Raw genomic sequence first — 25,395 nt, forward strand, 5'->3', positions numbered from 1 at the left:
AATGGTATGAGAATAATAATGCATTTTATTTCATAAAGTGGTTTCTTGCATCAAACGACTCAACAACATTTTTCAGTCACCTCCTTGTCTGAAGGACAAGTGGATAAACAGGTTCATGTCAAGTCCTGAATGTGTTTTTTCCAAAGGTCTCATGGAATGTAGCCAACATTGAATACCACACATTGGCTGCTACTGTGGGCTGAATGATAGAACAGCTATTTCCATGTTAAAATATTATGGGATGCATTTTCTCCATTGTTTTGATGGTCGGCTCCTCTGGTAGACCTACATTATGATCAAATAGCCACAGTCGCCTACCTGACCACTGTTAAATCTGTAACTTAAAGCTGGTACAGCCTCAGTGTTCACAGTAAAACTGTAACTTAAAGCTGGTACAGCCTCAGTGTTCACAGTAAATCTGTAACTTAAAGCTGGTACAGCCTCAGTGTTCACAGTAAAACTGTAACTTAAAGCTGGTACAGCCTCAGTGTTCACAGTAAAACTGTAACTTAAAGCTGATACAGCCTCAGTGTTCACAGTAAAACTGTAACTTAAAGCTGATACAGCCTCAGTGTTCACAGTAAAACTGTAACTTAAAGCTGTTACAGCCTCAGTGTTCACAGTAAAACTGTAACTTAAAGCTGGTACAGCCTCAGTGTTCACAGTAAAACTGTAACTTAAAGCTGGTACAGCCTCAGTGTTCACAGTAAAACTGTAACTTAAAGCTGGTACAGCCTCAGTGTTCACAGTAAAACTGTAACTTAAAGCTGATACAGCCTCAGTGTTCACAGTAAAACTGTAACTTAAAGCTGGTACAGCCTCAGTGTTCACAGTAAAACTGTAACTTAAAGCTGGTACAGCCTCAGTGTTCACAGTAAAACTGTAACTTAAAGCTGGTACAGCCTCAGTGTTCACAGTAAATCTGTAACTTAAAGCTGATACAGCCTCAGTGTTCACAGTAAAACTGTAACTTAAAGCTGGTACAGCCTCAGTGTTCACAGTAAAACTGTAACTTAAAGCTGGCACAGCCTCAGTGTTCACAGTAAAACTGTAACTTAAAGCTGGTACAGCCTCAGTGTTCACAGTAAAACTGTAACTTAAAGCTGGTACAGCCTCAGTGTTCACAGTAAAACTGTAACTTAAAGCTGGCACAGCCTCAGTGTTCACAGTAAAACTGTAACTTAAAGCTGGTACAGCCTCAGTGTTCACAGTAAAACTGTAACTTAAAGCTGGTACAGCCTCAGTGTTCACAGTAAATCTGTAACTTAAAGCTGGTACAGTCTCAGTGTTCACAGTAAACGCGCTCAGCAGACCTGAAACTCAGTGCAGAGAGCAGTTAGAGGGAACAGTGGTCGTGACCCTACTATGAATATTACACATTACTGTATCCAGGCACTGACCTTGGGCCTTGTTGATTTATTGTATCTCTCTTTCTCTTTATCTCTGTCTCTGTGTCTGTCTAAGCGGTCTCTCTCTGTCTCTGTCTCTCTTGTCTGTCTAAGTGGTCTCTCTCTTGTCTGTCTAAGTGGTCTCTCTCTGTCTGTCTAAGTGGTCTCTCCCTGTCTCTGTCTGTCTAAGTGGTCTCTCTCTTGTTTGTCTAAGTGGTCTCTCCCTGTCTCTGTCTGTCTAAGTGGTCTCTCTCTCTCTCATCTGTCTAAGTGGTCTCTCTCTTTCTCTCTCATCTGTCTAAGTGGTCTCTCTCTGTCTCTCTCGTCTGTCTAAGCGGTCTCTCTCGTCTGTCTAAGTGGTCTCTCTCTGTCTCTCTCGTCTGTCTAAGTGGTCTCTCTGTCTCTCTCGTCTGTCTAAGTGGTCTCTCTCTGTCTCTCTCATCTGTCTAAGTGGTCTCTCTCTGTCTCTCTCGTCTGTCTAAGTGGTCTCTCTCTGTCTCTCTCGTCTGTCTAAGTGGTCTCTCTCTGTCTCTCTCGTCTGTCTAAGCGGTCTCTCTCTGTCTCTCTCTAGTGTCTAAGTGGTCTCTCTCTGTCTCGTCTGTCTAAGTGGTCTCGCTCTGTCTCTCTCGTCTGTCTAAGTGGTCTCTCTCTGTCTCTCTCGTCTGTCTAAGCGGTCTCTCTCTGGCTCTCTCGTCTGTCTAAGTGGTCTCTCTCTGTCTCTCTCGTCTGTCTAAGTGGTCTCTCTCTGTCTCTCTCATCTGTCTAAGTGGTCTCTCTCTGTCTCTCTAAGTGTCTGTCTAAGTGGTCTCTCTCTGTCTCGTCTGTCTAAGTGGTCTCTCTCTGTCTCTCTCGTCTGTCTAAGCAGTCTCTCTACTCTGGATGTCTTATGTTAAGTCATGAGATGAACTTCCTCTTGTCAAGAGAGTGAAACACTTCAGTAGAGACTACTGTAAATGCTGTGTATACATGTCAACTTCGGCAGCCATTTTACTCAGATCTAACCAACCACCCCTCTCTCTTCTCCGGTTGCCCAGGTCCCATGACACAACCCTGGACTACTATGTCAACGTGACAACGGGCTGTACCACTGACTCCCCCAGTGCGCGGGGGTGCGTCTGGAGGTGGGTGTTTGTTAAAACTCATTGGCGCTTAGAGTCAGTGTCATAACACATTTTAAGTGCATTATAAAGGATGTTATAAAGCATTATACATACACCTACAGGACAGTTTATTAGGTACACCACCCTGTTCAGGAAGTTGGTTAATACCTACAGGACAGTTTATTAGGTACACCACCCTGTTCAGGAAGATGGTTAACTCCTACAGGACAGTTTATTAGGTACACCACCCTGTTCAGGACAATTAGGTACACCATGTTCAGGAAGATGTTAACAACCTACAGGACAGTTTATTAGGTACACCACCCTGTTCAGGAAGATGGTTAATACCAACAGGACAGTTTATTAGGTACACCACCCTGTTCAGGAAGATGGTTAATACCTACAGGACAGTTTATTAGGTACACCACCCTGTTCAGGAAGATGGTTAACTCCTACAGGACAGTTTATTAGGTACACCACCCTGTTCAGGAAGATGGTTAACAACTACAGGACAGTTTATTAGGTACACCACCCTGTTCAGGAAGTTGGTTAACACCTACAGGACAGTTTATTAGGTACACCACCCTGTTCAGGAAGTTGGTTAACTCCTACAGGACAGTTTATTAGGTACACCATCCTGTTCTGGAAGATGGTTAACTCCTACAGACAGTGATCCACCTGTCCAGGGCTTGATATAACGCAGGCAGACAGGCATCGAGGCATTCAGTTACTGTTCCATTGAACGTTACAATGGACAAAACTAGTGATCTAAGAGACTCTGAGTGTGGTTTGATCGTTGGTGCCAGGTACACCGGATACAGTATCTCAGAACGTCCCTCCTGGCTTTTCACACACGACAGTCTAGGGTTTCCCAAGAATGATGTGTGAAGAATGAACACAAAACATCCAGTCAGCGGCAGTCCTGTGGGTGAAAACGGCTCGTTGATGAGAGAAGTCGAAAGAGAATGGCAAGAATCGTGCAAGGTGAACATTCAGGGCCACAAACAGACAAATAACGACACAATACGACAGTGTTGTGCAGAACGGCATCTCAGAAAACACAACTCATCGATCCTTGTCCCGGGATTGGCCAATACAGCAGACGACCACAGCGGGTTCCACTCCTATCAGCTAAAAACAAGAGGAAGCGTCCCCAGTGGGCAGGCCGTCACCAACACTGGACAACCGACCCATCCTGCCTGGTGGCGGGGGTCTACTGGCCGTCACCAACACTGGACAACCGACCCATCCTGCCTGGTGGCGGGGGTGTACTGGCCGTCACCAACGCTGGACAACCGACCCATCCTGCCTGGTGGCGGGGGTCTACTGGCCGTCACCAACACTGGACAACTGACCCATCCTGCCTGGTGGCGGGGGTGTACTGGCCGTCACCAACACTGGACAACCGACCCATCCTGCCTGGCGGCGGGGTGTACTGGCCGTCACCAACACTGGACAACTGACCCATCCTGCCTGGCGGGGGTGTACTGGCCGTCACCAACACTGGACAACCGACCCATCCTGCCTGGCGGCGGGGGTGTACTGGCCGTCACCAACACTGGACAACTGACCCATCCTGCCTACGGGGGTGTATGCTGGCACTGGTCACCAACACTGGACAACTGACCCATCCTGCCTGGTGGCGGGGGTGTACTGGCCGTCACCAACACTGGACAACTGACCCATCCTGCCTGGCGGCGGGGGTGTACTGGCCGTCACCAACACTGGACAACTGACCCATCCTGCCCTGGCTGATGTTTTGGTCACTTTTGAATGCTGGCAGTGCTTTCACTCTAGGGTAGCATGAGGCGTCACCAACACTGGACAACTGACTCCATCCTGCCTGGCAAGGCGGGGGTAAGTGTCCAGAGCATGGAGGCGCTCACCAACACTGGACAACTGACCCATCCTGCCTTTGTGTAAGGAGGAGCAGGATGTACTGGCCGTCACCAACACTGGACAACTGACCCATCCTGCCTGGTGGCGGGGGTGTACTGGCCGTCACCAACGCTGGACAACTGACCCATCCTGCCTGGTGGCGGGGGTGTACTGGCGTGGGAACTGTTTTCCTAGCACACGTTAGGTCTCTTGATACCGACTGAGCACCGATGGAACGCACAGACCATCCTAGCCTGAACGCCACAGCCAATCAGAATGTTGTTGCTGACCAAACCCAATAGAACACCTGTGGGATGAGATGGAAGCGTGCTGTTGGCAGCGTGAATCTACCACCGTCCAATCTGCAGCATCTGTGTGACACCATCCAGACCTCCAGCATGAACTTTTTGTGAGCATCCATTCAACTATGTGGTATTTAATAAGAATATTTCCCACACCTTGTAGAATCCATGACCCGAAGAATTTGGGGTGTTCTGGAGGCTAAAGGGTGGGGGTACGATCGGGTACTAGATGGGTGTACCTAATAAACTGTCCGGTGAGTGTATATACTAGATAGAATCTGTTGTTTAACAAGCTCTCTAAGAAGGAAACCATGTGTTGACTTGCATTGAAAACCCTGACCTTCCCTTCTAAATATCTCTCTGACTCATTCCGTCCCTTCTCTAGGTGGGTGTGTTTACGTCCCTGTGCCAGTACTTCAGCGAGAGCGCCAAGCTGTGGCGTACGGACGGCATGGTGCCGCTGGCAGAGACCAATGCCAGCCGGGCCGTCTGCAGCACCCGCCACCTCACAGCCTTCGCTGCCAGTCTCTTCGTTCCACCTGATGCTGTCACCTTCATACGGCCTGTAAGTAGAGGCTGCAGGTAGCCTAGTGGTTAGAGTGTAGAGGCGGCAGGTAGCCTAGTGGTTAGAGTGTAGGGGCTGCAGGTAGCCTAGTGGTTAGAGTGTAGGGGCTGCAGGTAGCCTAGTGGTTAGAGTGTAGGGGCGGCAGGTAGCCTAGTGGTTAGAGTGTAGGGGCTGCAGGTAGCCTAGTGGTTAGAGTGTAGGGCTGCAGGTAGCCTAGTGGTTAGAGTGTAGAGGAGGCAGGTAGCCTAGTGGTTAGAGTGTAGGGGCTGCAGGTAGCCTAGTGGTTAGAGTGTAGGGGAGGCAGGTAGCCTAGTGGTTAGAGTGTAGGGGCTGCAGGTAGCCTAGTGGTTAGAGTGTAGGGGCCTGTGGTTAGAGTGTAGAGGAGGCAGGTAGCCTAGTGGTTAGAGTGTAGGGGGCAGGCAGGTAGCCTAGTGGTTAGGTGTAGAGGAGGCAGGTAGCCTAGTGGTTAGAGTGTAGGGGCTGCAGGTAGCCTAGTGGTTAGAGTGTAGGGGCGGCAGGTAGCCTAGTGGTTAGAGTGTAGAGGAGGCAGGTAGCCTAGTGGTTAGAGTGTAGGGGCAGCAGGTAGCCTAGTGGTTAGAGTGTAGGGGCTGCAGGTAGCCTAGTGGTTAGAGTGTAGGGGGCGGCAGGTAGCCTAGTGGTTAGAGTGTAGGGGCTGCAGGTAGCCTAGTGGTTAGAGTGTAGGGGCTAGGTAGGTGGTTAGGTGTAGCCTAGCCTGTGTTAGAGTGTAGGGGCAGCAGGTAGCCTAGTGGTTAGAGTGTAGGGGCTGCAGGTAGCCTAGTGGTTAGAGTGTAGGGGCTGCAGGTAGCCTAGTGGTTAGAGCCTAGGGTTAGGCTGTAGTGGTTAGACTGTGTAGGGGCGGCAGGTAGCCTAGTGGTTAGAGTGTAGAGGAGGCAGGTAACCTAGTGGTTAGAGTGTAGGGGCTGCAGGTAGCCTAGTGGTTAGAGTGTAGAGGAGGCAGGTAGCCTAGTGGTTAGAGTGTAGGGGCGGCAGGTAGCCTAGTGGTTAGAGTGTAGGGGCTACAGGTAGCCTAGTGGTTAGAGTGTAGAGGAGGCAGGTAGCCTGGTGGTTAGAGTGTAGAGGAGGCAGGTAGCCTAGTGGTTAGAGTGTAGAGGAGGCAGGTAGCCTAGTGGTTAGAGTGTAGGGGCTGCAGGTAGCCTAGTGGTTAGAGTGTAGGGGCTGCAGGTAGCCTAGTGGTTAGAGTGTAGGGGCTGCAGGTAGCCTAGTGGTTAGAGTGTAGAGGAGGCAGGTAGCCTAGTGGTTAGAGTGTAGAGGAGGCAGGTAGCCTAGTGGTTAGGTAGCCCTAGTGGTTAGAGTGTAGGGGCTGCAGGTAGCCTAGTGGTTAGAGTGTAGAGGAGGCAGGTAGCCTAGTGGTTAGAGTGTAGAGGAGGCAGGTAGCCTAGTGGTTAGAGTGTAGAGGAGGCAGGTAGCCTAGTGGTTAGAGTGTAGAGGAGGCAGGTAGCCTAGTGGTTAGAGTGTAGGGGCGGCAGGTAGCCTAGTGGTTAGAGTGTAGGGGCGGCAGGTAGCCTAGTGGTTAGAGTGTAGGGGCTGCAGGTAGCCGAGTGGTTAGAGCGTTCGGCCAGTAACCTAAAGGCTGCTAGATCGAATCCCGAGCTGACCAGGTAAAAATCTGTTGTTCTGCCCTCAGCAAGGCAGTTAACCCACTGTTCCCCGGTATGCCGTCATTGTAAATAATAATTTGTTCTTAACTGACTTGCCTAGTGAAATAAAGCTTAAAGTTTTTTTTTAAAGTAGAGATATACCTGATAAACACACACACCTGATAATACACACACAGATGGCGCCGACAGAGATGGTCGCCTCGCTTCTAGTCCTTAGGAAACTATGCAGTATTTTGTTTTTTTTATATATATTATTTCTTACATTATTAGCCCAGAAAATCTTAAGTGTTATTACATTCAGCCGGGAAGAACTATTGGATATCAGAGCGATGTCAACTTACCAACATTATGACCAGGAATACGACTTCCCGAAGTGGATCCTTTGTTCGGTTCACCACCCAGGACATTGGATCTAATCCCAGAGGCCGACCCAAAACAACGTTGCCGCAGAAGAGGAGGACAGAGCTGCCTCTCACCGCTTCGGAGTATACTACTCACTCAATGTCTAGTCTCTAGACAACAAGGTAGACGAAATCCGAGCAAGGGTTGCTTTCCAGAGAGACATCAGAGATTGTAACATTGTCTGTTTCAAGGAAACATGGCTCACTCGGGATATGTTGTTGGTGTCTGTACAGCCACTGGGGTTCTTCATGCTGTCGCACCGACAGAAATAAACATCTCTCTGAGAAGAAGGGCGTATACTGCATGATTAACGACTCATGGTGTAATCGTAACAACATACAGAAACACAAGTCCTTTTGTTCACCTGACTTAGAATTCCTTACAATCGAATGCCGACCATATCATCTCCCAAGATAATTCTTGTCGGTTATTGTCACAGCCGTGTAAAGCTGTGAATACCACAACGGCCCTCAAGGAACTTCACTGGACTCTATGTAAGCTGAAAACCATATTTGCATTTAACCAGTGTAGTTATTCCCTACCGCAAGGCAATCAAGCAAACGATATGTCGGTATAGGGACAAAATGGAGTCGCAATTCAACGGATCAGAAACTAGATGTATGTGGCAGGGTCTACAGGCAGTTACGGACTACAAAAAGAAAACCAGCCACGTCGCGGACACTGACGTCTTGCTTCCAGACAAACTAAACACCTTCTTTGCCCGCTTTGAGGATAATACATTGCCACCGATGCGACCCGCTACCAAGGACTGCAGGCCTCCCCTCTCCCCTTCTCCGTGGCCGTTGTGAGTAAGACATGTACACGTGTTAACCCTCCCAAGGCTACTGGCCCACAAGGCATCCCTCAGAGCATGCCCAGACCAGCTGGCTGATGTGTTTACGGACATATTCAATCTCTCCCTATCCCAGTCTGCTGTCCCCACATGCTTCAAGATGGAAGCTTGTTCCTGTACCCAAGAAAGCAAAGATAACTGAACTAAATGACTATCGCCCCATAGCACTCACTTCTGTCATCATGAAGTGCTTTGAGAGACTAGTCAAGGATCATGTCACCACCACCTTACCTGCCACCCTAGACCCACTTTAATTTGCATACCGCCCCAACAGGTCCACAGACGTTGCTATCGCCAACACACTGCACAATGCCCTATCCCATCTGGACAAGAGGAATACCTATGTAAGAATGCTGTTTGTTGACTACAGCTCAGCCTTCAACACCATAGTACCCTCCAAGCTCATCATCAAGGTGGAGGCCCTGGGTCTTAACCCTGCCCTGTGTAATTGGGCCCGGGGCTTTCTGACGGGGCGACCCCAGGTGGTGAGTGTAGGTAACAACATCTCCACTTCGCTGATCCTCAACACTGGGGCTCCACAAGGGTGCGTGCTCAGCCTCCTCCTGTACTCCCTGTTCACCCATGACTGCGTGGCCATACACACCTCCAACTCAATCATCAAGTTTGTAGACAACACTACAGTAGTGGGCTTAATTACCAACAACGACGAGACGGCCTACAGGGAGGAGGTGAGGACACTCGGAGTGTGGTGTCAGGAAAACAACCTCTCACTCAATGTCAACAAAACAAAGGACATGATCGTGGACTTCAGGAAACAGCAGAGGGAGGCCCCCCCCCCATCCACATCGATGGGAACGCAGTGGAGAAGGTGGAATGTTTTAAATTCCTCGGCGTACACATCACGGACAAACTGAAATGGTCCACCCACACAGACAGTGTAGTGAAGAAGGCGCAACAGCGCCTCTTGAACCTCAGGAGGCTGAAGAAATTTGGCTTGCACAACGCATCACCGGGGGTGCCCTCCAGGACACCTACAGCACCCGTTCTCACAGGAAGGACGAAAATATCATCAAGGACAACAACCACCCGAGCCACTGCCTGTTCACCCCACTACCATCCAGAAGGCGAGGTCAGTACAGGTGCATCAAAGCTGGGACCGAGAGACTGAAAAACAGCTTCCATCTCAAGGCCATCAGACTGTTAAACAGCCACCACTAACACAGAGAGGCTGCTGCCAACACACAGACTCAAATCATTGGCCACTTTAATAAATGGATCACTAGTCACTTTTAAATAATACATACAAATGTTTACATATCTTACATTACTCATTTTATACCATCTATTGCATCTTGCCTTTGCCGCTACATGTACCTATTCTCATCCCATCCCTTCAGATTTGTGTGTATGAGGTAGTTGTTGTGGAAGTGTTAGATTACTTGTTAGATATCACTGCACTGTCGGAACTAGAAGCATTTCGCTACACTCGCGTTAACATCTGCTAACCATGTGACCAATAACATGTGATTTATGTTGACACATCTGTTCCAAGCCAACCGCCTGAGGAAACACACTGTAATGTTACGATGCCCTACTGTGAAATCAGCTGACTCTCACACACACACATCTTCTCTCCTCTCGTCCTCTAGGAGCGGGGGGTTCCCAGCCTCGTGGTGTTGTTGACGTGTGTGGTGGGGTTGCTGTGTTACGCCGTGGCGGCGGCCATCTTACATAAACTGGACCAGCTGGACCTGAGGAGGGCGGGAACGGTGCCGCTCTGTGGACACGACGGAACATTCAAGTACGAGGTGCAGGTCAAGACTGGCTACAGCCGCGGGGCAGGTGAGAAGGCAAAGGTTACGGATTCAAATGGAAAGAAATTAGACTTTTAATCAATTAGACTTTTATTCACAAAGGGCAGAAACATATCACATAATTATTATATGCTGTGTATATCTAACTCCTCCCCCTGTCTGCTAGGCACGTCGGCACATGTAGGCATCAGTGTGTACGGCTGTGAGGGGCGTAGCGGGCATCGACACCTGGACAGCCCCGGGGCCTTTGCACGTAACGGACTGGACATCTTCCACATCGCCACGGAAACTAGCCTGGGCAGCGTCTGGAAGATCCGCGTCTGGCACGACAACAAGGGTAGGAGGACACACACACTAACACACAAAGAAACCCCCCCCCCCCATCAGCTAAAATGAAACCAACAAAACACTAAATAACGGATGAACATGCTTTGTAATGTTCCAAACGAAAGTATAATGTATTACCAGTAAGAAGTAATGTGGTCAGTGCTTAGTTCTGGACTGTTTTGTTCCAGAACCTATTTGGCCGGATCCAGTACCTCTACGTTCTGGACTGTTTTGTTCCAGAACCTATTTGGCCGGATCCAGTACCTCTACGTTCTGGACTGTTTTGTTCCAGAACCTATTTGGCCGGATCCAGTACCTCTCCTGACATGAAACATCTTTTTGAAATGTAAACATTTGAATTGAAGCGATCAAAGTTCTTGCCTATTCGTTCATTTGTTAAAAAATGACAATTAAAAATTAAAACGTAGTGTGAAAAAGTAGACTTACAGCCTGGATCTGATATTCTAAGAGTTGATTCGGGTTTTAGTCGAGTTGGCGCAACATCGCACCCTGTTTGAGACCAACACGTGGCAATGGCTGTGTGAGTAGCAAGCCTCTCTCACAGAACTAGAATGAGATTCACTTTCTGTGTTCTCTCTCCCTCTCTCTGTTCTGATAGACATGAACCTGCAACTCCCGTCTGTCCAGTGTTGCACTTCATCATTTATTTAGTTACAGAATCAAGGCTGTCTGTTCAGAAAGAAATGAAATGATTCAGTTTGTCCTACTACACCATGAGAAGGTCTATCATTTAGCCACAGAGGATCAATCGTTTCTTTTGACAAACTGCCTGGCTGTGGATTGTGTGTAGCCCAATAACAAGGCCTACAGTCAGGGATGTGCATCTGTCAGTGAACGACAGCATGCAGACAAAACAGGCCGTTCACAATATTTCAAATACAAATCGCAGGGAAACACAGGTTGGAAAGCAAATGTCTCCCGCATAAAAGAGAAGACTCTAATCTGTCTGCTGCAGGCTGGCAAAATATTTGATCAACTTCTAAATATTGTTTCACATAGTAAAGAGAGAGAGAGGCTTTTGTGACCTGAGCATCATTAGGTGAGTGATCTGAGCATCATTAGGTGAGTGATCTGAGCATCATTAGGTGAGTGATCTGAGCATCATTAGGTGAGTGACCTGAGCATCATTAGGTGAGTGATCTGAGCATCATTAGGTGAGTGATCTGCTCATCATTAGGTGAGTGATCTGCTCATCATTAGGTGAGTGACCTGAGCATCATTAGGTGAGTGATCTGAGCATCATTAGGTGAGTGATCTGAGCATCATTAGGTGAGTGATCTGCTCATCATTAGGTGAGTGATCTGAGCATCATTAGGTGAGTGACCTGAGCATCATTAGGTGAGTGATCTGAGCATCATTAGGTGAGTGATCTGAGCATCATTAGGTGAGTGATCTGAGCATCATTAGGTGAGTGATCTGAGCATCATTAGGTGAGTGATCTGCTCATCATTAGGTGAGTGATCTGAGCATCATTAGGTGAGTGATCTGCTCATCATTAGGTGAGTGATCTGCTCATCATTAGGTGAGTGATCTGAGCATCATTAGGTGAGTGATCTGAGCATCATTAGGTGAGTGATCTGCTCATCATTAGGTGAGTGATCTGAGCATCATTAGGTGAGTGACCTGAGCATCATTAGGTGAGTGATCTGAGCATCATTAGGTGAGTGATCTGAGCATCATTAGCTGATCATTAGGTGAGTGATCTGCTCATCATTAGCATCATTAGGTGAGTGATCTGAGCATCATTAGGTGAGTGATCTGAGCATCATTAGGTGAGTGATCTGAGCATCATTAGGTGAGCATCATTAGGTGAGTGATCTGAGCATCATTAGGTGAGTGATCTGCTCATCATTAGGTGAGTGACCTGAGCATCATTAGGTGAGTGATCTGAGCATCATTAGGTGAGTGATCTGAGCATCATTAGGTGAGTGATCTGAGCATCATTAGGTGAGTGATCTGATCATTAGGTGAGTGATCTGCTCATCATTAGGTGAGTGACAGCATCATTAGGGGAGTGATCTGAGCATCATTAGGTGAGTGACCTGAGCATCATTAGGTGAGTGATCTGAGCATCATTACATTTAACATTTACATTTAAGTCATTTAGCAGACGCTCTTATCCAGAGCAACTTACATCATTAGGTGAGTGACCTGAGCATCTTCAGATATCTTCAGATGGTGACCTGAGATATTATTTCAGATACAACTGCAGGAAAACAGGTAGGAGGCAAATGTCTCCTCCTGAATATAGAAGACTCTGTGCTGTAGGCCACCAAAACATTTGATCAACTTCCAAATACTGTTTTACAAGAGAGAGACAGAGACAAGACAGAGACGAGACAGAGACGAGACAGAGACGAGAGAGAGACGAGACGAGACAGAGACGAGACAGAGACTTTTGGCACTAGCGCATCAGCAATCACCAGTGAGTGATCTGCTCATCATTAGGTGAGTCAGTGAAACTGGAAAGCATTTTTAGGACTATAATTTCCTCCTCACATTGTGTCTCCACACATCTAGGTCTGGACTATTGATGGGCTCAACTTTGTTTTTATTGACCTCAGTATGTCCGTGTCAAAGTAGCCTGTCATTTCGCTCACAGTTTAAAAAAACATTAGATCAAAGTCTCCAATCATGTAAAATGATGTAGAATTGCATGAATATAAAGGCAACATTTTTCCGGGACCACATTTTTTACAAACCCTAGGCTACTAAAATGTAGTTGGCTCTATTCTACTGCTCTATGCCACTATGCAAAAGAGATGATATGCATGCAATGGTTTATTATAAACATGTTCAGGTACCTCAGAGCTCCCCAGGTCACTCCAGGTCACCCCAGGTCACCCCCTTCTTTTTTTTTTTTACAAATGAAAAACTGAATGTAGTGTATTGTTTCATTACATTTTTTGTGACCTGAGTCTTTTAGCCAAAATATCACAGATGAGACAAAAATGTTCAGGTTACTGTGGTAATGCGACTAGAGTGACGTTTGTGCCTGTGAGATTGAGTCTGGCTTCTAGAAGCGTGGTCGTTACCGTGGTAACACGACTAGAGTAACATTTGTGCCTGTGAGATTGAGTCTGGCTAGTAGAAGCGTTATGGTTACCGTGGTAACGCGACTAGAGTAACATTTGTGCCTGTGAGATTGAGTCTGGCTTCTAGAAGCGTGGTCGTTACCGTGGTAACACGACTAGAGTGACGTTTGTGCCTGTGAGATTGAGTCTGGCTTCTAGAAGCGTGGTCGTTACCGTGGTAACACGACTAGAGTAACATTTGTGCCTGTGAGATTGAGTCTGGCTAGTAGAAGCGTTATGGTTACCGTGGTAACGCAACTAGAGTAACATTTGTGCCTGTGAGATTGAGTCTGGCTTCTAGAAGCGTGGTCGTTACCGTGGTAACACGACTAGAGTAACATTTGTGCCTGTGAGATTGAGTCTGGCTTCTAGAAGCGTGGTCGTTACCGTGGTAACACGACTAGAGTAACATTTGTGCCTGTGAGATTGAGTCTGGCTAGTAGAAGCGTTATGGTTACCGTGGTAACGCGACTAGAGTAACATTTGTGCCTGTGAGATTGAGTCTGGCTTCTAGAAGCGTGGTCGTTACCGTGGTAACACGACTAGAGTAACATTTGTGCCTGTGAGATTGAGTCTGGCTTGTAGAAGCGTTATGGTTACCGTGGTAACGCAACTAGAGTAACATTTGTGCCTGTGAGATTGAGTCTGGCTTCTAGAAGCGTGGTCGTTACCGTGGTAACACGACTAGAGTAACATTTGTGCCTGTGAGATTGAGTCTGGCTTCTAGAAGCGTGGTCGTTACCGTGGTAACACGACTTAACATTTGTGCCTGTGAGATTGAGTCTGGCTAGTAGAAGCGTTATGGTTACCGTGGTAACGCGACTAGAGTGACGTTTGTGCCTGTGAGATTGAGTCTGGCTTCTAGAAGCGTGGTCGTTACCGTGGTAACACGACTAGAGTAACATTTGTGCCTGTGAGATTGAGTCTGGCTAGTAGAAGCGTTATGGTTACCGTGGTAACGCAACTAGAGTAACATTTGTGCCTGTGAGATTGAGTCTGGCTTCTAGAAGCGTGGTCGTTACCGTGGTAACACGACTAGAGTAACATTTGTGCCTGTGAGATTGAGTCTGGCTTCTAGAAGCGTGGTCGTTACCGTGGTAACACGACTAGAGTAACATTTGTGCCTGTGAGATTGAGTCTGGCTAGTAGAAGCGTTATGGTTACCGTGGTAACGCGACTAGAGTAACATTTGTGCCTGTGAGATTGAGTCTGGCTTCTAGAAGCGTGGTCGTTACCGTGGTAACACGACTAGAGTAACATTTGTGCCTGTGAGATTGAGTCTGGCTAGTAGAAGCGTTATGGTTACCGTGGTAACGCGACTAGAGTAACATTTGTGCCTGTGAGATTGAGTCTGGCTTCTAGAAGCGTGGTCGTTACCGTGGTAACACGACTAGAGTAACATTTGTGCCTGTGAGATTGAGTCTGGCTTCTAGAAGCGTGGTCGTTACCGTGGTAACACGACTAGAGTAACATTTGTGCCTGTGAGATTGAGTCTGGCTAGTAGAAGCGTTATGGTTACCGTGGTAACGCGACTAGAGTAACATTTGTGCCTGTGAGATTGAGTCTGGCTTCTAGAAGCGTGGTCGTGTGGTAACACGACTAGAGTGATGTTTGTGCCTGTGAGATTGAGTTTGGCTTCTAGAAGCGTGGTCGTTACCGTGGTAACACGACTAGAGTAACATTTGTGCCTGTGAGATTGAGTCTGGCTAGTAGAAGCTTATGGTTACCGTGGTAACGCGATTGAGTAACATTTGTGCCTGTGAGATTGAGTCTGGCTTCTAGAAGCGTGGTCGTTACCGTGGTAACACGACTAGAGTAACATTTGTGCCTGTGAGATTGAGTCTGGCTTCTAGAAGCGTGGTCGTTACCGTGGTAACACGACTAGAGTAACATTTGTGCCTGTGAGATTGAGTCTGGCTAGTAGAAGCGTTATGGTTACCGTGGTAACGCGACTAGAGTAACATTTGTGCCTGTGAGATTGAGTCTGGCTTCTAGATAGCGTGGTCGTTACCGTGGTAACACGACTAGAGTGACGTTTGTGCCTGTGAGATTGAGTCTGGCTTCTAGAAGCGTGGTCGTTACCGTGGTAACACGACTAGAGTAACATTTGTGCCTGTGAGATTGAGTCTGGCTAGTAGAAGCGTTATGGTTACCGTGGTAACGCGACTAGAGTAACATTTGTGCCTGTGAGATTGAGTCTGGCTTCTAGAAGCGTGGTCGTTACCGTGGTAACACGACTAGAGTAACATTTGTGCCTGTGAGATTGAGTCTGGCTTCTAGAAGCGTGGTCGTTACCGTGGTAACACGACTAGAGTAACATTTGTGCCTGTGAGATTGAGTCTGGCTAGTAGAAGCGTTATGGTTACCGTGGTAACGCGACTAGAGTAACATTTGTGCCTGTGAGATTGAGTCTGGCTTCTAGAAGCGTGGTCGTTACCGTGGTAACACGACTGAGTAACATTTGTGCCTGTGAGATTGAGTCTGGCTAGTAGAAGCGTTATGGTTACCGTGGTAACGCGACTAGAGTAACATTTGTGCCTGTGAGATTGAGTCTGGCTTCTAGAAGCGTGGTCGTTACCGTGGTAACACGACTAGAGTAACATTTGTGCCTGTGAGATTGAGTCTGGCTTCTAGAAGCGTGGTCGTTACCGTGGTAACACGACTAGAGTAACATTTGTGCCTGTGAGATTGAGTCTGGCTAGTAGAAGCGTTATGGTTACCGTGGTAACGCGACTAGAGTAACATTTGTGCCTGTGAGATTGAGTCTGGCTTCTAGAAGCGTGGTCGTTACCGTGGTAACACGACTAGAGTAACATTTGTGCCTGTGAGATTGAGTCTGGCTAGTAGAAGCGTTATGGTTACCGTGGTAACGCGACTAGAGTAACATTTGTGCCTGTGAGATTGAGTCTGGCTTCTAGAAGCGTGGTCGTTACCGTGGTAACACGACTAGAGTAACATTTGTGCCTGTGAGATTGAGTCTGGCTTCTAGAAGCGTGGTCGTTACCGTGGTAACACGACTAGAGTAACATTTGTGCCTGTGAGATTGAGTCTGGCTAGTAGAAGCGTTATGGTTACCGTGGTAACGCGGCTAGAGTAACATTTGTGCCTGTGAGATTGAGTCTGGCTTCTAGAAGCGTCGTCGTTACCGTGGTAACACGACTAGAGTAACATTTGTGCCTGTGAGATTGAGTCTGGCTTCTAGAAGCGTGGTCGATACCGTGGTAATGCGACTAGAGTGACGTTTGTGCCTGTGAGATTGAGTCTGGCTACTAGAAGCTTGGTGGTTACCGTGGTAACACGACTAGAGTGACGTTTGTGCCTGTGAGATTGAGTCTGGCTTCTAGAAGCGTGGTCGTTACCGTGGTAACACGACTAGAGTAACATTTGTGCCTGTGAGATTGAGTCTGGCTAGTAGAAGCGTTATGGTTACCGTGGTAACGCGACTAGAGTAACATTTGTGCCTGTGAGATTGAGTCTGGCTTCTAGAAGCGTGGTCGTTACCGTGGTAACACGACTAGAGTAACATTTGTGCCTGTGAGATTGAGTCTGGCTTCTAGAAGCGTGGTCGATACCGTGGTAATGCGACTAGAGTGACGTTTGTGCCTGTGAGATTGAGTCTGGCTACTAGAAGCTTGGTGGTTACCGTGGTAACACGACTAGAGTGACATTTGTGCCTGTGAGATTGAGTCTGGCTTCTAGAAGCGTGGTCGTTACCGTGGTAACACGACTAGAGTAACATTTGTGCCTGTGAGATTGAGTCTGGCTACTAGAAGCGTGGTGGTTACCGTGGTAACGCACCTAGAGTAACATTTGTGCCTGTGAGATTGAGTCTGGCTTCTAGAAACGTTGTCTTCCCTAGCAGTTGAAACTCAAACATAGAAAAACAATCTAGCCTCTGAACACAACCATGGAAATGGCCAGGAAAAACAATGACAAAGTCTCACTTCAGTTAGTCAGGTTAGTTTAAATTTAATTAGACCAACTTTTATGCCTGTTCACGGCGCTTCTAAAAAGGAATCTTTCACTCAGTTCTTCACGTGTGCACAGCCCCCAGCCAGGCAGTGTTGCAGCGCGAGGTGGAACAGGCCATATGGGATTCGTAGTTTTTTGACTTTGTGTGATTAACAAAACGGCATAAATACATTGAAAACAGCTAATGCAGCATTTTTTTTTTTTGTGATCATACTTGACTGTTTTTAATTCACAAATGTGAGTGAAATGCTGTGGAGCCCCGCTTTGGCAGGTGGTCATTTAGGCCCTGATAAATATCATTATTATTATTATATACTTACAGTAGATCTCATTGTCAAACCGTAAGCAACCTAGTAAATGTGCCCTTTCTCTCCTCCCAGGTCTGTCTCCAGCATGGAAGCTCCAGTACGTCCTGGTGAAGGACCTACAGACAGGAAGCAGTTACTATTTCGTGGTAGAGGAGTGGCTGTCAGTGGACAACGAGAGGACGGATGGAGGCGTGGAGATAGAGGTGGAGGTCTCAGGTAAGGACCCTAACCCTGAGCTCTAAGCCCCTCCCCCTAGCCCCTCCCCTCATAGTTTAGTAGTCAAACCCTTTTAGCCAAATGGTCTCCAACATGGTGCAGGAATCTATCCACATCTCAACACCGCTGCCTCGACAACTGGTCTAGGGACAGTTTTGTCATATAGCCGTTAAGGATAACAGTTGGACTTTGAACAGGAGCACTGATCACAAATCAGTGGTCCGTTCATTAATACAAACTCACTACTTCCTCTTTTAATTGCTTTTTTTCTGCTTCCTGTGGGCGTGTCCTGACCTTCAGAAGAGGCAGAGCTTCGTCGGTTGCCCCGCCTCCTGAACTGGGAGCTTCAGCGTGCTCTGTGTGAGAGTCACTTGTGGCTGTCGCTATGGGAACGGCCCGTCCGCAGTCCCTTTACCCGCCTCCAGAGGGCGACATGCTGCGCCCTGCTGCTACAGCTCTGTCTGCTGGCTAACACCATGTGGTACAGCACCGTGGCCAATAGGAGCTACAGGTAGGGGGAGTGTGTGTGTGTGTGTGTGTGTGTGTGTGTGTGTGTGTGTGTGTGTGTGTGTGTGTGTGTGTGTGTGTGTGTGTGTGTGTGTGTGTGTGTGTGTGTGTGTGTGTGTGCGTGCGTGTCGTGTGTGTCCGTGACTGTGTGTGTCCACGTCTGTGTGTGTGTGTGTGTGTGTGTGTGTGTGTGTGTGTGTGTGTGTGTGTGCGCGTCCGTGTCTGTGTCTGTGTCTGTGTATGTGTGTGTGTGTGTGTGTGTGTGTTCCAGTACTGACTGTGTTGTCCTACTGTAGCTCTGTAGCAGTGTCCAGGCTGGTGGTGGTGAATGTGGAGACTGTGGCTGTGGGAGTGGTCAGCTGTCTGGTGATTTACCCCCTCTACCTGCTGGTCTTCACTCTCTTCAGGATGAGTCGTAGCAAGGTGACACACACACACACACACACCTTTAGAACACACATACACACACCTTTAGAACACACACCTTTAGAACACACATCTTTAGAACACACAGACGCAACTTTAGAACACACACCTTTAGAACACACACCTTTAGAACACACACCTTTAGAACACCCACCTTTAGAACACACACACCTTTAGAACACACACCTTTAGAACACACACCTTTAGAACACAACACAACACACATCTTTAGAACACACACCTTTAGAACACAACACACATATTTAGAACACAACACACATCTTTAGAACACAACACACACCTTTAGAACACAACACACATCTTTAGAACACACACCTTTAGAACACACACCTTTAGAACGCAACACACATCTTTAGAACACACACCTTTAGAACACAACACACATCTTTAGAACACAACACACATCTTTAGAACACACCACACATCTTTAGAACACAACACACATCTTTAGAACACACATCTTTAGAACACACAGACGCAACTTTAGAACACACACCTTTAGAACACACACCTTTAGAACACACACCTTTAGAACACACACACCTTTAGAACACACACCTTTAGAACACAACACAACACACATCTTTAGAACACACACCTTTAGAACACAACACACATCTTTAGAACACAACACACATCTTTAGAACACAACACACACCTTTAGAACACAACACACACCTTTAGAACACACACCTTTAGAACACAACACACATCTTTAGAACACACACCTTTAGAACACAACACACATCTTTAGAACACAACACACATCTTTAGAACACAACACACATCTTTAGAACACAACACACATCTTTAGAACACAACACACATCATTAGAACACAACACACATCTTTAGAACACACTCATCCACTCGTCACATCTCCACCATTATACATTTAAATCCCTGAATCCTTCATAAAGGCTGTGTGTGTGTGGGTGTGTTTTGCATCCCGCTGTGTGCGTTCCTGTGTGTGTGTGTGTGTGTGTATAAGTGTGTGTCAGTAGAACAGGTGCCGTCCTCCCAGGTGGACCAGGAGTCAGTGGAGATAGATGACTTCCTGGACAACTCCATGGCAGGAAGCTCCTTCCTCATCTTTAACGGTGTCCCTGGAGAGGTGTGTACGTGGCGTGTGTGTGTGTGTGTGTGTGTGTGTGTGTGTGTGTGTGTGTGTGTGTGTGTGTGTGTGTGTGTGTGTGTGTGTGTGTGTGTGTGTGTGTGTGAGATAACTCTTAATATAAAGTAGTGCACCGGCCTGATATAGCAGGAAACCGGGTCAGTTGAGATGGGAGCTGTCTGAAATGGAGACAGACAGTTGTGTCTAGTCTAGGTCTGGTTGTCTGGTAGTCTAGGTCTGGTTGTCTGGTAGACTAGGTCTGGTTGTCTGGTAGACTAGGTCTGGTTGTCTGGTAGTCTAGGTCTGGTTGTCTGTTAGACTAGATCTGGTTGTCTGGTAGACTAGGTCTGGTTGTCTGGTAGACTAGGTCTGGTTGTCTGGTAGACTAGGTCTGGTTGTCAGTTAGACTAGGTCTGGTTGTCTGGTAGACTAGATCTGGTTGTCTGTTAGACTAGGTCTGGTTGTCTGGTAGACTAGGTCTGGTTGTCTGGTAGACTAGGTCTGGTTGTCTGGTAGACTAGGTCTGGTTGTCTGTTAGACTAGATCTGGTTGTCTGGTAGACTAGGTTAGACTAGATCTGGTTGTCTGGTAGACTAGGTCTGGTTGTCTGGTAGTCTAGGTCTGGTTGTCAGTCTAGGTCTGGTTGTCTGGTAGACTAGGTCTGGTTGTCAGTTAGACTAGGTCTGGTTGTCTGTTAGACTAGGTCTGGTTGTCTGGTAGACTAGGTCTGGTTGTCTGTTAGACTAGGTCTGGTTGTCTGGTAGACTAGGTCTGGTTGTCTGGACTAGACTAGATCTGGTTGTCTCTGGTAGACTAGGTCTGGTTGTCTGGTCTGGTAGTCTAGGTCTGGTTGTCTGGTAGACTAGGTCTGGTCTGTCTGGTAGACTAGGTCTGGTCTGGTTGTCAGTTAGACTAGGTCTGGTTGTCTGGTAGACTAGGTCTGGTTGTCTGGTAGACTAGTAGGTCTGGTTGTCTGTCTGACTAGGTCTGGTTGTCTGGTTGTCTAGGTCTGGTCTGGTTGTCTGGTAGACTAGGTCTGGTTGTCTAGGTCTGGTTGTCTGGTTGTCTAGGTCTGGTTGTCTAGGTTTGGTTGTCTAGGTCTGGTTGTCTGGTTGTCTAGGTCTGGTTGTCTGCTGGTTGTCTAGGTCTGTCTGGTTGTCTAGGTCTGGTTGTCTGGTTGTCTAGGTCTGGTCTGTGGTTGTCCTAGTCTGGTTTTCTAGGTCTGGTTGTCTAGGTTTGGTTGTCTAGGTCTGGTTGTCTAGATCTGGTTGTCCTAGTCTGGTTTTCTAGGTCTGGTTGTCTGGTCTGACTAGATCTGGTTGTCTGGGTCTGGTTGTCTGGTTGTTGTCTAGGTCTGGTTGTCTGGTTGTCCTAGGTCTGGTTGGTCTGGTTGTCTAGGTCTGGTTGTCTGGTTGTCTAGGTCTGGTTTTCTAGGTCTGTCTAGGTCTGGTTGTTTAGGTCTGGTTGTCTTGGTCTGGTCCTGTCTGGTTGTCTAGGTCTGGTTGTCTCGGTTGTCTGGTTGTCTAGGTCTGGTTGTCTAGGTCTGGTCTGTCTAAGTCTGGTTGTCTAGGTCTGGTTGTCTGGTCTGGTTTTCTAGGTCTGGTCTGGTCTGGTTGTCTAGGTCTGGTTGTTTAGGTCTGGTTGTCTGGTTGTCCTAGTCTGGTTGTCTAGGTTTGGTTGTCTAGGTCTGGTTGTCTGGTTGTCTAGTCTGGTTGGTCTGGTTGTCTAGGTCTGGTTGTCTAGGTCTGGTTGTCTAGGTGATGTTACCAGAAACAGTAGAGGGAGATGATTGATGACGACTGTTAGATAGAAGGGAGGAGCTACAGTTCATTGGGGGCTACAGAGAGGTGAGACAACAGCAGAAGTAGTATTTCTACAGGGTGTCAATTCTGATATTCATCTTATCGTCTGTCTCCTTACTTGATCTAATTTGAATGTATTACTTTATCTTTCTCTCTGTCTCTCCAGACCTATTCAGAAGAGACCAACGTGGACCTCCCCCCCACACCCTCCACCAAGAGGTGAGCTCTGCCGTTGCTACGAGGACGGCTGAGTGATTGACAGTTCTCATCAGGCCCATGGAGAGATTGATTTATGTTTTGAGAGAGAGAGACAGAGAGAGAGATAATTAGTCAGTATAAAATGAGTGTGTGAGGGGAATGAGAAAGAGAGGAGAGTTGTTGTCCTGATTTAATCTGTGTCTCATTAAATCGGGCATCTGTAATTACTGTGTGTGTGTGTGTGTGTGTGTGTGTGTGTGTGTGTGTGTGTGTGTGTGTGTGTGGGTGTGTGTGTGTGTGTGTGTAAACCATTAAACCCTCTCTCTCTTCTTGTGTTCCATTGTACTAATGTGGAAGTTGTGACCGGCTGTTTAAAATGCACTTTAAATAAACACTGACCCGACTCGAACCCTCGTCCCTCCTCTCCCTCCTTTCCTCCCTCTCTCCTCTCCCTCCTCCCGGTTTCACCTTCACTCCTCCCTCTCTCTCTCCCCTCTAGTGTCCAGAGTTGGGGTGTGGTTCAGGAAGAGGATGACGACGAGGAGCGTGATTGGCCAGAGTTGTTGAGTGACATGTCTGAGGTGGGAGGGGCGGGTCTGGGGGCGGGGCTACCCAAGTTGAAGAGAGGTCAAGGTTCAAGACACCTGGGGGTGGACATGACCCTTCACCCCGACAATGACGACCTCACACACCGCAATAAGTACTTCACATCCTCAGGTAATCCACAGAGAGACAGACAGACAGACAGACAGACAGACACACAGAGAGACAGACAGAGAGACAGACAGACAGACAGACAGACAGGCGGGCAGACAGACAGACAAACAGACACACACACAGACAGACAGACAGACAGACAGACAGACAGACAGACAGACAGACAGACAGACAGACAGACAGACAGACAGACAGACAGACAGACAGACAGACAGACAGACAGACAGACAGACACACAGACAGACAGACAGACAGACAGACAGACAGACAGGCAGGCAGGTAGACAGACAGACACACAGACAGACAGACAGACAGACAGACAGACAGACAGACAGACAGACACACACACAGACACACAGCCAGACAGACAGACAGACAGACAGACAGCTACTACTACCGTAAACAGTTGAAATGCACTCAGCACTGCAGTATGTAGTTTCAGTATCATGAATATTATTGTGTTGTAATGTTGAATAAACCATGGCAGAGGACTGTGTGATGTTTTAGAAACAGAACAGCCATGAAGCACATTTACTCTGCCTCAACACCGTCTTGACTTCTATCCAGATGAGTGAATCTGACCGTTTCTCTTTCTGTCACACACCTGTCTCCTCCAGATGAGTAAATCTGTCTCCTCCAGATGAGTTTCTCTTTCTGTCACACACCTGTCTCCTCCAGATGAGCGTCTCTCTTTCTGTCACACACCTGTCTCCTCCAGATGAGTGAATCTTACCGTTTCTCTTTCTGTCACACACCTGTCTCCTCCAGATGAGTGAATCTGACCATCTCTCTTTCTGTCACACACCTGTCTCCTCCAGATGAGTGAATCTTACCGTCTCTGAGTGAATCTTACTGTCACACACACTGTCTCCTCCAGATGAGTGAATCTTACCGAATCTGTCACATCTCCTCCAGATGAGTGAATCTTTCTGTCACACACCTGTCTCCTCCAGATGAGTGAATCTTCTCCCCAGTCTGAATCTGACCATCTTTTTCTGTCACACACCTGTCTCCTCCAGATGATGACAGATGAGTGAATCTGTCTCTCTTTCTGTCACACACCTGTCTCCTCCAGATGAGTGAATCTGACCGTTTCTCTTTCTGTCACACACCTGTCTCCTCCAGATGAGCGTCTCTCTCTCTGTCACACACCTGTCTCCTCCAGATGAGTGAATCTCCAGATCTCTCTGACCATCTCCTCCAGATGAGCGTTCTGTCACACACCTGTCTCCTCCAGATGAGCGTCTCTCTTTCTGTCACACACCTGTCTCCTCCAGATGAGTGAATCTGACCACCTGTCTCCTCTGAGCGTCTTCTGTCACACACCTGTCTCCTCCAGATGAGTGAATCTTCTCTCTTCTGTCACACACCTGTCTCCTCCAGATGAGTGAATCTCTCTCTCTGTCACACACCTGTCTCCTCCAGATGAGTGAATCTGACCATCTCTCTTTCTGTCACACACCTGTCTCCTCCAGATGAGCGTCTCTCTCTCTGTCACACACCTGTCTCCTCCAGATGAGTGAATCTGACCATCTCTCTTCTCTGTCTCCTCCAGATGAGTGAATCTGACCATCTCTCTTTCTGTCACACACCTGTCTCCTCCAGATGAGTGAATCTCTCTTTTCTGTCACACACCTGTCTCCTCTGACCGTTCTTTCTGTCACACACCTGTCTCCTCCAGATGAGTGAATCTGACCGTCTCTCTTTCTGTCACACACCTGTCTCCTCCAGATGACCGTCTCTCTTTCTGTCACACACCTGTCTCCTCCAGATGAGTGAATCTGACCATCTCTCTTTCTGTCACACACCTGTCTCCTCCAGATGAAGACCTGATTAAACGGATCCTGGCGGACGGCCAGCTGCAGGTGTCTCATCTCTGTGACCCCCAACACTTCTTCTCCCAGACAGCAGACAGCGAGACGGCCGACCTGTGAGTCGCCTCTAAACTCTGACCTCTGACCTCACCCTTAACCCTGTCACTTCTACTGTCTGTCTGTTCTGAACTGACCTCTCACTGGCCTACTTCTCCTTCTGTCATTTTACATTTGAGTCATTTAGCAAACGCTCTGATCCAGAGAGACTTACAGTTAGTGAGTCATTTAGCAGACACTTTGATCCTGAGAGACTTACAGTTAGTGAGTCATTTAGCAGACACTCTGATCCAGAGAGACTTACAGTTAGTGAGTCATTTAGCAGACACTCTGATCCAGAGAGACTTACAGTTAGTGAGTCATTTAGCAGACACTCTGATCCAGAGAGACTTACAGTTAGTGAGTCATTTAGCAGACACTCTGATCCAGAGAGACGTACAGTTAGTGAGTCATTTAGCAGACACTGATCCAGAGAGACTTACAGTTAGTGAGTCATTTAGCAGACACTCTGATCCAGAGAGACTTACAGTTAGTGAGTCATTTAGCAGACACTCTGATCCAGAGAGACTTACAGTTAGTTAGTCATTTAGCAGACACTCTGATCCAAAGACTTACAGTTAGTGAGTCATTTAGCAGACTCTCTTCCTCCTCTTCACTCTTCTTCACTCCTCTCTTACCTCCACTCTGATCTCTCCTCTTCCCTCCTCTTCAGTCTTCTTCACTCCTCTCCCCCTCTTCACTCCTCTCCCTCCTCTCCCTCCTCTTCACTCCTCCCTTCACTCCTCTTCCCTCCTCTTCACTCCTCTTCACCCCTCACTCTTCTTCACTCCTCTCCCTCCTCTTCCCTCCTCTTCAGTCTTCTTCACTCTTCTCCCTCCTCTTCACTCCTCTCCCTCTTCACTCCTCTTCACTCCTCTCC

The 25,395-nt window shown here is 47.6% G+C and overlaps 1 protein-coding gene across 1 annotated transcript in view; it reads left to right on the forward strand.

Annotated features, from left to right (window-relative positions):
* LOC135532581 (polycystin-1-like) overlaps positions 1 to 25,395 on the forward strand; it is a gene marked incomplete at its 5' end in the record, with an annotated part of 96,439 nt that overhangs the window by 44,450 nt on the left and 26,594 nt on the right. Inside the window, 12 exon segments of the mRNA XM_064960059.1 lie at positions 2,423 to 2,489; positions 2,492 to 2,509; positions 5,054 to 5,233; positions 9,739 to 9,931; positions 10,070 to 10,240; positions 17,678 to 17,821; positions 18,122 to 18,332; positions 18,625 to 18,751; positions 19,766 to 19,888; positions 21,857 to 21,909; positions 22,388 to 22,605; positions 24,427 to 24,535. Of these exon segments, the coding sequence (XP_064816131.1) occupies positions 2,423 to 2,489; positions 2,492 to 2,509; positions 5,054 to 5,233; positions 9,739 to 9,931; positions 10,070 to 10,240; positions 17,678 to 17,821; positions 18,122 to 18,332; positions 18,625 to 18,751; positions 19,766 to 19,888; positions 21,857 to 21,909; positions 22,388 to 22,605; positions 24,427 to 24,535 (1,614 nt within the window).

This window comes from Oncorhynchus masou, unplaced genomic scaffold, assembly GCF_036934945.1.
Source record: "Oncorhynchus masou masou isolate Uvic2021 unplaced genomic scaffold, UVic_Omas_1.1 unplaced_scaffold_1917, whole genome shotgun sequence".
NCBI lineage: Eukaryota > Metazoa > Chordata > Actinopteri > Salmoniformes > Salmonidae > Oncorhynchus > Oncorhynchus masou.